Source organism: Pan troglodytes, chromosome 17, assembly GCF_028858775.2.
Source record: "Pan troglodytes isolate AG18354 chromosome 17, NHGRI_mPanTro3-v2.0_pri, whole genome shotgun sequence".
Classification (NCBI taxonomy): Eukaryota; Metazoa; Chordata; class Mammalia; order Primates; family Hominidae; genus Pan; species Pan troglodytes.
Window position 1 is genome coordinate 24,659,796 of NC_072415.2, and position 12,950 is coordinate 24,672,745.

The 12,950-nt window shown below is 36.7% G+C and overlaps 1 protein-coding gene across 29 annotated transcripts in view; it reads left to right on the forward strand.

The window, feature by feature from the left end:
- Window positions 1-12,950, forward strand: part of L3MBTL4 (L3MBTL histone methyl-lysine binding protein 4) — a 470,574-nt gene that overhangs the window by 180,886 nt on the left and 276,738 nt on the right. For all 29 annotated transcript variants that reach the window (XR_010152030.1, XR_010152029.1, XM_063795942.1 and 26 more), the window contains one exon: window positions 1,075-1,151. Coding sequence is in view for 27 of the 29 variants with exons in the window: in XM_063795942.1 (XP_063652012.1) it covers window positions 1,075-1,151 (77 nt within the window). In the remaining 2 variants the exon portion in view is untranslated. The remainder of the gene's footprint in view (window positions 1-1,074; window positions 1,152-12,950) is intronic.

Genomic DNA, 12,950 nt, shown 5'->3' on the forward strand with positions numbered 1-12,950 from the left:
AAGCTAAAAACTTCCAGCATTTTTTTTTTTTGTCTAAAAAATCTTAAATATACCTTATCACATTTTTGAAAGGAAAGATTCTGGGACAATGGGAGTGAATTCTTCGAAAGCCTATGGGGAGCAGAGAAAATGTATGCTACCATGCATGCCATTAAAATAACATGACATGAGTTGAAAGGGTTTTTTTTTTTGGATTAAAAACCTGAAATATGCAAGAGGTCATGGCAAAAATAATTTTTATAGCATTTCTCCACATATGTCCCTCCACATATGTCCCTGCCTGAGGCAGTGGTTCTTTATGTGCCTGATGGGCCCTGTCTTCTCCTTTGAACTCAGAGGCAAAGCAGAGAGGTATTGTTGTATATGTGTCTTAGGCAGAATATTCTGGGTTCTTTGAAAAGGACAGGGAGGAAAGATGTCATCTGGAGTCTGATTGGACTGTCCTATTAATATTTTCTCTTGCTGCCAGCAAGAAGTGGTAGAAGTTTATTAAAATGCTCACTCACTTTTTTGGGAACATCACTGGCAGCTCATTCAGGCCCTTGGCAATCCTCTGTTAATTTTATACTTTTTTTTTTTTTTGAGATGGAATCTCGCTCTGTCGCCCAGGCTGGAGTGCCGTGGCGCGATCTTGGCTCACTGCAAGCTCCGCCTCCCAGGTTCACGCCATTCTCCAGCATCAGCCTCCAGAGTGGCTGGGACTACAGGCGCCTGCCACCACACCCGGCTAATTTTTTGTATTTTTAGTGGAGACAGGGTTTCACCGTGTTAGCCAGGATGGTCTTGATCTCCTGACCTCATGATCCGCCTGTCTCGGCCTCCCGAAATGCTGGGATTACAGGCGTGAGCCACCGCGCCCGGCCAATTTTATACTTTTAAATTTCAAGAAGCTTATGTGAAAGAGGAGCTTGGTAACAGCCTACTAATACAGTACTGAAAATTCCTTCTAATTCTTTCCAGCTATGAAGTACTGTTTTCTGTGGTATCTGTTGATATCCAGAATGATTGTTACTCTTGAATTCTTTCTCTGGCATTAAGTAAAACGGAATGTAATATAGAGTTCTGTTTTTGCAGGTGTGATGTTAATAGCCCTTATGTCCAGCCAGTTGGTTGGTGTCAGGAGAATGGAAGAACTCTGATAGCACCCCAAGGTGAGTGGACTGCCTGGGTTTTCTTTGAAGTCATCTCTGTGTGAGTGGCAGTCCTCATTTTTATTTTGTTTATGAAGACCAGATTTTAATACATATCTATTTAATATGATAAAAACACTGTGTGAGATTCTGTTGACCACCAAGTGTCTGAAACCTGCATTTCCTTACCCATAATGAAGACGAACTGTGTTTATAAAGATGTATTAGGTGCTGGGTGTGGTGGCTCATCCCTGTAATCCTAGCACTTTGGGAGGCCAAGGTGGGCGGATCACCTGAGGTCAGGAGTTCAAGACCAGCCTGGACAATATGGTGAAACCCCATTTCTACTAAAAATACAAAAATTAGCTGGGTGTGGTGGTGGGCACCTGTAATCCCAGCTACTTGGGAGGCTGAGGCAGGAGAATTGCTTGAACCTGGGAGGCGGAGGTTGCAGTGAGCCAAGATCGTGTCACTGCACACCAGCCTGGGTGACAGAGTGAGACTCCGTCTCAGAAAAAAAAAAAAAAAAAAAAAAAAAGATGTACTAGGCAGCCATTGAAACAAAGTTGCTAAAAATTTTTATCCAACTAAATGAGTACCATTGTTGAATACTCAAACTTAAACTACTTAAGTTTAAAACTAGCTATTTCTACTTACATAATTTATCTAACAACTTAATTCATTAATTGAATGCTATGATTATTAAATATAATTAACTTTGGAGTTCAATGTAGAAGTACAGAAATCTAAAGCAGTGAGACTAACTTAACCGTGGGTCTCCAAACTTGCCAGACTTCCTTCCCCAAACCAAATTAACATCTTAGCTAAACATTTAAATAAGGACTCTATCTAGTTAGTTATTTTTTTCATTACAGAAATGTTATGAAATATTTAGAGACTTGCTCTGTCAAATCCCTTTGTTTTTTAATTTAAAATGAATTAGAAATACAGGCTGTATAATCTTAGTATTTTTAACACAAGTGTTCAAGCAGACAGATATTTTTTTCAATAAAAAATGTACAGAAAGAAATGTAGAGTAAGGGATGTGCCATTCCAGAATGGAACAAATGTTGTTTTGATTCAAATGATTCATACTTTTGCTGTTTTTTAATGTTTTCGCCTTAAATATAGAAAAATATTAGGACTTCTCATCAAATTCTTGAATTTAGTGAAGATAATTTCAAGAATTAAAAACGATAAAGAAGCCAAATCAAAATCACAAATTATTCAAAAATGCCTCTTTGGTCTAGAAAGGTTTATGAAATATTTAACACCTTAAATTTTAATTTTGATATATAGAGAGATTTGGAGTCATTTGTTTTATTTTTCTGTAAAAGTGGCTAAAACTAACTTTAGAATGATGTTCCTTAAGATGAGATGAAATGCTTGTCAGATCTCAGAGTGTGTGGTTTGAGTTGGTGTGCCTAGAGACATGGAATGCTTCTTCCCATTTTCATCTGGTGAAATAGCTTCTCCTCTGCTTCCAGCTTATTCTCACTACACTTCATGAATAGGCTCAGTGTGTAAGTCTCTTGGCGTTGTGTGAGCCTAGAAAAATTCTGCGCAGCACATTTGGAATTAGAGGCCCAGGATTATGCCATCATTAACATGCTAGTTCTGTCTGCAAAAGCATTGCCTAATCTAAGGTCATAAAGATTTGTTACAAAAGACTATTATTTCCCTATTGTCACCCTTATTGAAAATCCATTGCTCATAGAGTGTGAGTTTATTTCAGGTCTCTCAGTTCTTTTTCGTTGGTTCGTATGTCCAATTTATACCAGTATCATGCTTTGATTACTGTAGCTTTGTAGTAAATTTCCAAATTGGAACGCATGAGTCCTCCAGCACCGTTCTTTTTCACAATTGTTTTTGCTCTTCTCAGTCCCTTGCATTTCTATCTGAATTTTAGAATTAACTTGTGAATTTCTGCAAAAAAGCCAGCTGGGGTTTTGATAGTGGTGCACTGAATCTGTAGATCAATTGGTGGAGTATTGTCATCTTCACAATATTAAGTTTCTCTTCCCATGAACACAGGACTTCTTTCCATTTATAAAGGCCTTTTAAATTTTTCTTTCAATTATAATTTGTAGTTTTCAGTTTACAAATCTAGTACTTACTTTATTAAATTTGCTACTATTTTATTCTTCTTTTATTGATGTAAAATTCACACAGCATACAGTTAACCATTTTAAAGTGTGCAATTTGGTGGTATTTAATGTATTCACAATGTTATGCAACCACCAGCTCTCTCTAGTTTCAAAACTTTATTCCCTGTAAAAACTTCTGTGATTATTAAGTAGACATTCCCTATACCCGTCCATACCCCTATTTCCCTGGCACCTTTAATCAGCTTTCCGCCTCTATGACTTTGCCTATTCTTGATATATTACATGAAAGGAATCATACAATATGTGACCTTTTGTATCTAGCTTCTTTCACTTGACATCGTGTTTTCAAGGTTCATCCAAGTTGTAGCATGTCTCAGTACTTCATTCCTTTTTATGGCTGAATAACATTCCATTGTATGTACATACCACAGTTTTTTTACCCATCGATTTGTGGATGAACATTTGGTTTAGTTGTACCTTTTGGTTATTATTAGAAATGCCACTGTGAGCATTCATGTACAATTTTCTCTGTGGACATACGTCTTTATTTCTTTTTTAAAATTTGTATTTATTTATGTATTATACTTTAAGTTCTAGGGTACATGTGCACAATGTGCGGGTTTGTTACGTATGTATACATGTGCCATGTTGATTTGCTGCACCCATTAACTCGTCATTTACATTAGGTATTTCTTCTAATGCTATCCCTCCCCCATGCTCCCACCCCACAACAGGCCCCGGTCTGTGATGTTCCCCACCCTGTGTCCAAGTGTTCTCATTGTTCAATTCCCACCTATGAGTGAGAAAATGCGGTGTTTGGCTTTCTGTCCTTGGGATAGTTTGCTCAGAATGATGGTTTCCAGCTTCATCCATGTCCCTAAAAAATGACATGATCTCATCTTTTTTTTATGGCTGCATAGTATTTCATGGTGTATATGTGCCACATTTTCTTAATTCAGTCTATGACTGATGGTCATTTGGGCTGGTTCCAAGTCTTTGCTGTTGTGAATAGTGCCGTAATAAACATACATGTGCATGTGTCTTTACAGTAGCATGATTTATAATCCTTTGGGTATATACCCAGTAATGGGATCGCTGGGTCAAATGGTATTTCTAGTTCTAGAACAGCACATACCTAGGAGTAGAATTGCTTGGTCATATGGTTAATTCTATGTTTAACATTTTGAGGCACTGGCAAGTTGTTTTTCAAAGTACCTATACCATTTTATATTCCCACCAGCAATGTATTATAAAAAGGTTCCTGTTTCTCTACATCTTGGCAAACCTGGTTATTTTCTGTTTTCTTGATTAAAATCATTCTGGTGGTTATGAAGTGGTATCTCATTGTGGTTCTGATTTGCATTTTCTTATTAACCAATCATGTTGAAAGTCTTTTCATGTGCTTGTTGGTCATTTGTATATTTTCTGGGAGAAATGTCTATTCGGGGCCTTTGCCCATTTTTCAACTGGGTTGTCTTTTAATTATTATTTAAATATTAAGTCCATTTATCAGTCTTTATTATATTATCTATATATTATTAATTTATTACTACTGTATATCATTATATGTTCTGAATTTTAAACCCACATCAGGTAGATGATTTGCAAATGTTTTCTCCCATTCTACAGGTTGTATTTTCACATTCTTAGTAATGTCTGTTGATCTACAATAGGTTTTAATTTTGATGATATCCAATTTGTTTATTTTTCTATGGTTGCTTGTGGTTTTGGTATTAAATCTGAGAACTTATTGCCAAATTCGGAGTTATGAGGATTTAGCACTATCTACCAAGAGATTCTCCCACCTTACCCTCCCAAAGTGCTGAGATTACAGATGTGAGCCGCCACACCTGGCCAATAGATCTATTTTTATTTGATTTTTGGGTATGAAATGAGGAAGAGGTTAAACTTAATTCTTTTGCTTCTGGTTATCCAGTTTTCCAACACCATTTGTTGAATGGTCTTTGCATCATTGTTGAAATGGGTGTTTAGGTTCATGTCTGGACACTCAGTTCTATTCCATTGGTCTCTATGCCTATGCCTATTCTTACATTAGTATGACATTGGTATCATTATTGTAGATTTGCATTTTATAACTTTATTTTATAATTTTAGTTGAGGTTACATTTTATAATTTCAACTAAAACTTCAACGAAGTTCTGCAACTTTGTTCTTCAAATGTTAAGACTTTGTTATGAGAGTTTTCTGTCTATCTAATATCTTTTTGTCATTTTATAACTTCAACTAAAATTCCAGCAGCTTGCTTCTCCTGAAGGAAGAAAAGGTTCTGGCATATGTTTAAGCCTTCTCTAGAAAGGTACTGAAGAGAGTAGCTAACACCTGGAATTTGGAATTAAGTTTATATCAGTGAAAAGCGTCTTTATATTTTATCATTTACATGTTTTAAAAACTGACCTCTCTCTCTCTCTCTGTCTGAAGAAGCTCTTCTATCTGGAATCTGTGAAACTTAGAGTATACACCAGGGGCAGCTCACAGATCGGCACATGCTGTTCTACTTTCAAGCACTTTAATTGCTCTCAGAAGTGCGATTACACACACACGCACACACACACACACACTATAGCAAATATAGCAAACACTTTTTTCTGACAACAGTTGGAAACAAATCACTGAAATGAACAGTATTTGATCTTGTTATGTTTTACTATAATTAAACACACTCTCTGTCTCTCTCCATACACACACACACACACACACAAAATCAAGCAGCCCTAGCTCTAGCCTTGTCTTAGGAAAGGGAATATCTGAAGATCATATTCGTTGGTTTTCCCTTCTAAATCTGATGTTTAAACTCCTACCCGTGAACCACCTGAGTACACAGCATTCTATTTTCTCGTCTCAGGGCCCCTTCTACTATCTCTGGCTCCAAGTATTTCCCTCTTACCCAGTTAGTAGAGGCCTAACATCTTCGGTGCACTCATGTTTTCACACAATCCTAGAGGACATCATGATCATTACTCATCACAAGCTTTAAGAAATTTTGTTTACTGCTGGGCTTTAATCATCTTCACCAAATTTTACTCACAGTTCCCTTGAATATATTTTTGTTACACTCCACTATCTTGCTCATACCTTGATTAAATGGCTGATCTATTACATTTTCATTTTGAATATCATCTAGCAAATGGGAAGTTGCCTGGAGTTTAATGAAGGTCTCTGTGAAAGGTGAATCCCCTTGCAATATCATAAGAAGAAACCCTTTTACGACACACTTGAGTCTGTCTTAAAGACAAATAACATCCGTGGATGAATATGTTAAATAACAAAACCTTTCTGCTTGTCGTTCCCCCTGTTTTTCGTTCTCATTTTTCTTGATGCCCAATATGTCAGTTAACTTCAAATACTTACCTATTTTGATGGCAACTTTGTGAAGTTGTTGTCAATTATTTCAGTTTCATAGGTGAAGATCTGATATCCAGAGAGTCAGGTCCCTTGGCCCAGGCCTTCCACGTGTGTGCTGATTTTGTAGCAGGCCCTGTGAGTTGACATCAAGAACTCCGTTGCCCTTTCCTCTTCACAACACCGCTTGAAGTCCTATACATGGCTTCTGAGAAGGAAGGGAAACTTTGAGTGGAGCTGTGGGAGCACAGGGAGGGAGATGTTAATTCTAACTTCTTATTTGGACAGCTTCATATTGGAAGTCATGTTTGAATTGGTCTTTGAAGGGTGTGTAAAATTTTAGCTGAGAAATAGAGTGGAAGAGAATATGAGGTAGAAGGAACAGTATGCACTAAAGCAAGATGGCATGAAGTTGCCACCATACTTTGGAATTATGAACATTATGAATGACATGCTGGGCTGCAGTGTGTGGATAAGGGAGGGAAATAGGAGGTGAGAAGTGATTTAGAACACATTAGGCTCAGGCTAATAGTGATTGACCTTGTGAATATTTTTACTTTATTTAAAATTTGAAATGATTTTAATGATTCAGAAGAGTTGCAAGAATTGCAGATAGAATGCCTCCCTGATAAACCATATGAGATTAAGTTGCCAAAATGAAAGTTTTGCCAGTCACCCAGCAGTATAGTTTATAAAATAAAAGAAGCAAACAGAAAAACCTACAGATTTAATCCGTGATCACATGTTGCATTTATTAGTTTTGTCTCCTTTGCATCCTTCGATCTGTAACAGTTCTTCAGTCTTTCTTTGACTTTTCTGACCTTGGTATTTTTGAAGATTACAGACCAGTTCTATAGCATGCCCCTCACTTTGGGTTTGTCTGATGTTTCCTCGTGATTAGATGTGGGTTATGCATCTATGGAGGGGTGTCCCAGAGGCAATGCTGAGTTCTTATTGCACTGTATCAGGCGGTATGCAAATTCCGTCTCTCCCTTTCCTGTTTGTGGTCATTTTGGTCACTTGATTAAAATGGTGTTTGCCAGGCTCCTCCACTGTAAAATTTCTCTTTTTCCCTTTGTAATTAATACATATTTACTCGGGAGTTACTTTGAGAATATGTAAATACTCAATTTCTCATCAAATTTCACCCACTAGGTTTTAACATTCATTGATATTTATGACATGAATTAGTTATTAGTATGATGTTTGCCAAATGGTGATGTTCTAATTTCATTATTCTTTCTATATTTACTAATTGGCTTATCCTTTTCTGCAATTTCTTTCTTTCTTTTTTTTTTAACTTACAGTGTTATAGAGTCCTGGATCCCTATTCACTGTTACTATCATAATGTAGAACACTGGTAGGGGGAGGTGGGACAGAAAGGTTGGTGAGCCACCTTTTGTGTCATCAGGAAGCTGACAGTCAACTGAGGACTATTTGTAAGCTCAGACATAACTGGTACAGGGATAGCAAGGTAATTAATCAATGACGTAACACCTGGCTAGAAAGCATAAGAAATGCTTCATGGAGAAAATTACATGATGGTATACTGCCCTATAGCAAATTACCACAAACTTGGTGGCATAAAACAATACAAATTGATTATCTTACAGTTCTGTAGGTCAGGAGTCTGAAATGGGTTTCACTTCGGTTTTGGAATATTAATAAGGAATTAGCAGGTTAGGTACGTCGAGGCCGTATTATGAAGGGTCTTTAAAAGCAATAATGAAGAATTTATGGTCAAAGCTATGATACAACTGTGTTTAGGGATGTTTTATTTGGCAATAGTAGGCCAGATTAGAAAGAAATAATGGGGAGAGCAATAGGGATATTCACGATATGTGGAAATGAGGGGCAGGGACCTTACCCAGGGATATGAGAATGGGGCTAGGATGATGTGTGAGAAACTTTGAGGTTGCTACGTATTTTATTTAGAAAGTGACTGAATAAGGAGACATGTATGAGCTCTTTTGTTCAGTTTTCTGTAGTCTTGAGGCCTCTGTGAATTGATGGGCTAGAGAAATAAATTTAGTTCCTGACCTTGTAAGGCTCTCTTTTCTTGCAAATACCATTTTGTTCCACAGTAAGTTCATTTTACTATGATAGCAAAAAGCCACCCAAAACAGGGAAAAAAGTAAACTTGCATATTTTGCTAACTGGGGGAAAATTTTCTGTGGCCATTTGATACCACATGTAATATTTTTTATATGATTGTGTTTGCGCCTCAGGTAGACATTCAGCTACCACAAGTCTCACAAGACCACTTTACTGCAATTCCATCAATAGGGGATACCTGCAGCTGCAACATGATATATCATTGTCTTCCTTGTCTTTAACTTGATTGCAAATCGTGTCACCATTTCCCCAAGGCGTTTCACAGAAAGTGAATACCCTATACATTTCGTAGAAACATTGTAAAAAGATACTGTTCTCTTTCTCTGTAAAGAGTGCTCAGTCAGCCAAATTCTACTCTTTATGAATCAAAGTTTATTTTACCTTTAACAGTCTTACACATAATCACGAATGAAGTGAAGCTGTGGACTTCACATAAGTCAAATTTCTTTAAAATAAAAGTTAAATATATTTTTAATGTAAAATTGTAGGAAACTTATAAAATATGAAACATTATAATGAGTAAATTAAAAATATTAATTCCATCACTAGATAAGCTTACCATTATCATGCTATTATATTTTTCCAATCATTTTGTCTGTTTATTTGACTATATATAGGTAATTTAAAATTAAAATTGTGATCTTATTGCTAATACTGCTTTTATAACCAGTTTTCTTTACTTGGAAATATAATTTGAGCATATTCTCTTTCTTTAAATAGTCTTTGAAAACCTGGGTATTAATGACTGCATATTTATCTCTTACGAGTACATCACAGTTTCATCAAGTTTTTCCTTCGTATTGGATGGCAACATTTTCTTTTTTATTTTATTTTATTTTATTTATTTATTTTTTATTATTATACTTTAAGTTCTAGGGTACATGTGCACAACGTGCAGGTTTGTTACATATGTATACATGTGCCATGTTGGTGTGCTGCACCCATTAACTCATCGTTTACATTAGGTATATCTCCTAATGTTATCCCTCCCCCTCCCCCCACCCCACGACGGGCCACAGTGTGTGATGTTCCCCTTCCTGTGTCCAAGTGTTCTCATTGTTCAATTCCCACCTACGAGTGAGAACATGCAGTGTCTGGTTTTCTGTCCTTGTGATAGTTTGCTCAGAATGATGGTTTCCAGCTTCATCCATGTCCCTACAAAGGACATGAACTCATCCTTTTTTATGGCTGCATAGTATTCCATGGTGTATATGTGCCACATTTTCTTAATCCAGTCTATCATTGATGGACATTTGGGTTGGTTCCAAGTCTTTGCTATTCTGAATAGTGCCACAATAAACATATGTGTGCATGTGTCTTTATAGCAGCATGATTTATAATCCTTTGGGTATATACCCAGTAATGGGATGGCTGGGTCAAATGGTATTTCTAGTTCTAGATCCTTGAGGAATCGCCACACTGTCTTCCACAATGGTTGAACTAGTTTACAGTCCCACCAACAGTGTAAAAGTGTTCCTATTTCTCCACATCCTCTCCAGCACTTGATGTTTCCTGACTTTTTAATGATCGCCATTCTAACTGGCATGAGATGGTATCTCATTGCGGTTTTGATTTGCATTTCTCTGATGGCCAGTGATGATGAGCATTTTTTTATGTGTCCGTTGGCTGCATAAGTATCTTCTTTTGAGAAGTGTCTGTTCATATTCTTTGCCCACTTTTTGATGGGGTTGTTTGTTTTTTTCTTGTAAATTTGTTTGAGTTCATTGTAGATTCTGGATATTAGCCCTTTGTCAGATGAGTAGATTGCAAACATTTTCTCCCATTCTGTAGGTTGCCTGTTCACTCTAAAGGTAGTTACTTTTGCTGCGCAGAAGCTCTTTAGTTTAATTAGATCCCATTTGTCAATTTTGGCTTTTGTTGCCATGGCTTTTCGTGTTTTAGACATGAAGTCCTTGCCCATGCCTATGTCCTGAATGGTACTGCCTAGGTTTTCTTCTAGGGTTTTTATGGTTTTAGGTCTAACATGTAAGTCTTTAATCCATCTTGGATTAATTTTTGTGTAAGGGGTAAGGAAGGGATCCAGTTTCAGCTTTCTACATATCGCCAGCCAGTTTTCCCAGCACCATTTATTTAATGGGAATCCTTTCCCCATTTCTTGTTTTTGTCAGGTTTGTCAAAGATCAGATGGTTGTAGATGTGTCGTATTATTTCTGAGGGCTCTGTTCTGTTCCATTGGTCTATATCTCTGTTTTGGTACCAGTACCATGCTGTTTTGGTTACTGTAGTCTTGCAGTATAGTTTGAAGTCAGGTAGTGTGATGCCTCCAGCTCTGTTCTTTTGGCTTAGGATTGTCTTGGCAATGCAGGCCCTTTTTTGGTTCCATATGAACCTTAAAGTAGTTTTTCCCAATTCTGTGAAGAAAGTCATTGGTAGCTTGATGGGGATGGCATTGAATCTATAAATTACCTGGGGCAGTATGGCCATTTTCACGATATTGATTCTTCCTATCCATGAGCATGGAATATTCTTCCATTTGTTTGTTTCCTCTTTTATTTCGTTGAGCAGTGGTTTGTAGTTCTCCTTGAAGAAGTCCTTCACATCCCTTGTAAGTTGGATTCCTAGGTATTTTATTCTCTTGGGAGCAATTGTGAATGGGAGTTCACTCATGATTTGGCTCTCTGTCTGTTATTGGTGTATAAGAATGCCTGTGATTTTTGCACATTGATTTTGTATTCTGAGACTTTGCTGAAGTTGCTTATCAGCTTAAGGAGATTTTGGGCTGAGATGATAGGGTTTTCTAAATATACAATCACATCATCTGCAAACAGGGACAATTTGCCTTCCTCTTTTCCTAATTGAATATCCTTTATTTCTTTCTCCTGCCTGATTGCCTTGGCCAGAACTTCCAACACTATGTTGAATAGGAGTGGTGAGAGAGGGCATCTCTGCCTTGTGCCAGTTTTCAAAGGGAATGCTTCCAGTTTTTGCCCATTCAGTATGATATTGGCTGTGGGTTTGTTATAAATAGCTCTTATTATTTTTAGATACGTCCCATCAATACCTAATTTATTGAGAGTTTTTAGCATGAAGCGTTGTTGAATTTTGTCAAAGGCCTTTTCTGCATCTATTGAGATAATCATGTGGTTTTTGTCTTTGGTTCTGTTTATATGCTGGATTACGTTTATTGATTTGCGTATGTTGAACCAGCCTTGCATCCCAGGGATGAAGCCCACTTGATCATGGTGGATAAGATTTTTGATGTGCTGCTGGATTTGGTTTGCCAGTATTTTATTGAGTTCTTATAAATAATGATCGGGAGGAAATCCTTTCAAAAAATTATATGTGTTTTTTTTTATGACTGTTGTAAGTAAAATTACTAGATTACTGAGTATGGAAAAAAATTTTAAGTATTTCATAAATATTTTCAGAGTATCCTCCATAAACTTTTTTTTTCTTCTGATAACAATATTAGAAAATTCAGACATAACAAAATAAAATGAATAAAACTGGATTTTTCTAAGCGTAGGCACAATTTTCTGTGAACCTTGTGTGAGCAAGGACTATGTTTTGCTCACATATTATTCATGACTCCTGCTTCATAAAATATGCAATAAATCATATTTATTTTATTAAAATATTCTAACTAAAATAATTCGTAGATTGAATCAGTAATACAAAAACCTCCTGACAAAGAAAAGCCCTGCATCTCTAGGCTTGACTAGTGAATTCTAGCAAACATTTTAAGAACCAGTACCACTCCCTCTCAAACTTTTCCAAAAAACAGAAGATGAGGGAACACTTCCTAACTTATTTTATGAGGCCAACATAATTACCGTAATACCAAAGCCAAACAAAGAAACAAAAAGAAAACTGTAGACCAATATTCTTCAGGAACACTGATGCAAAAATCCTCAATAAAATACTAGAAAACCCAAAATCAACAGTATATGAAAAAGATTACATACACCATAACCAAGTGGGATTTATTACTGAAATGCAAGGATGGCTCAACATATGAAAATTAATCAGTGTAATATACCACGGCAACAAAATGTAGAGAAAAACCACATGCTATCGCAATTAAGGCAGAAAAGCATTTGACAAGATTCAACACCCTTTCATGACAAAAACATTCAACAAGGTAGAGACAGAAGGGAACTACCTCAGCGTAATAAAGGATATATATGAAAACCCACAGGGAATATCATACTCAATGGTGAATGTCTGAAAGCTTTTCCTGTAAGATCAGGAACAAGGTAAAGATACCCACTTTCA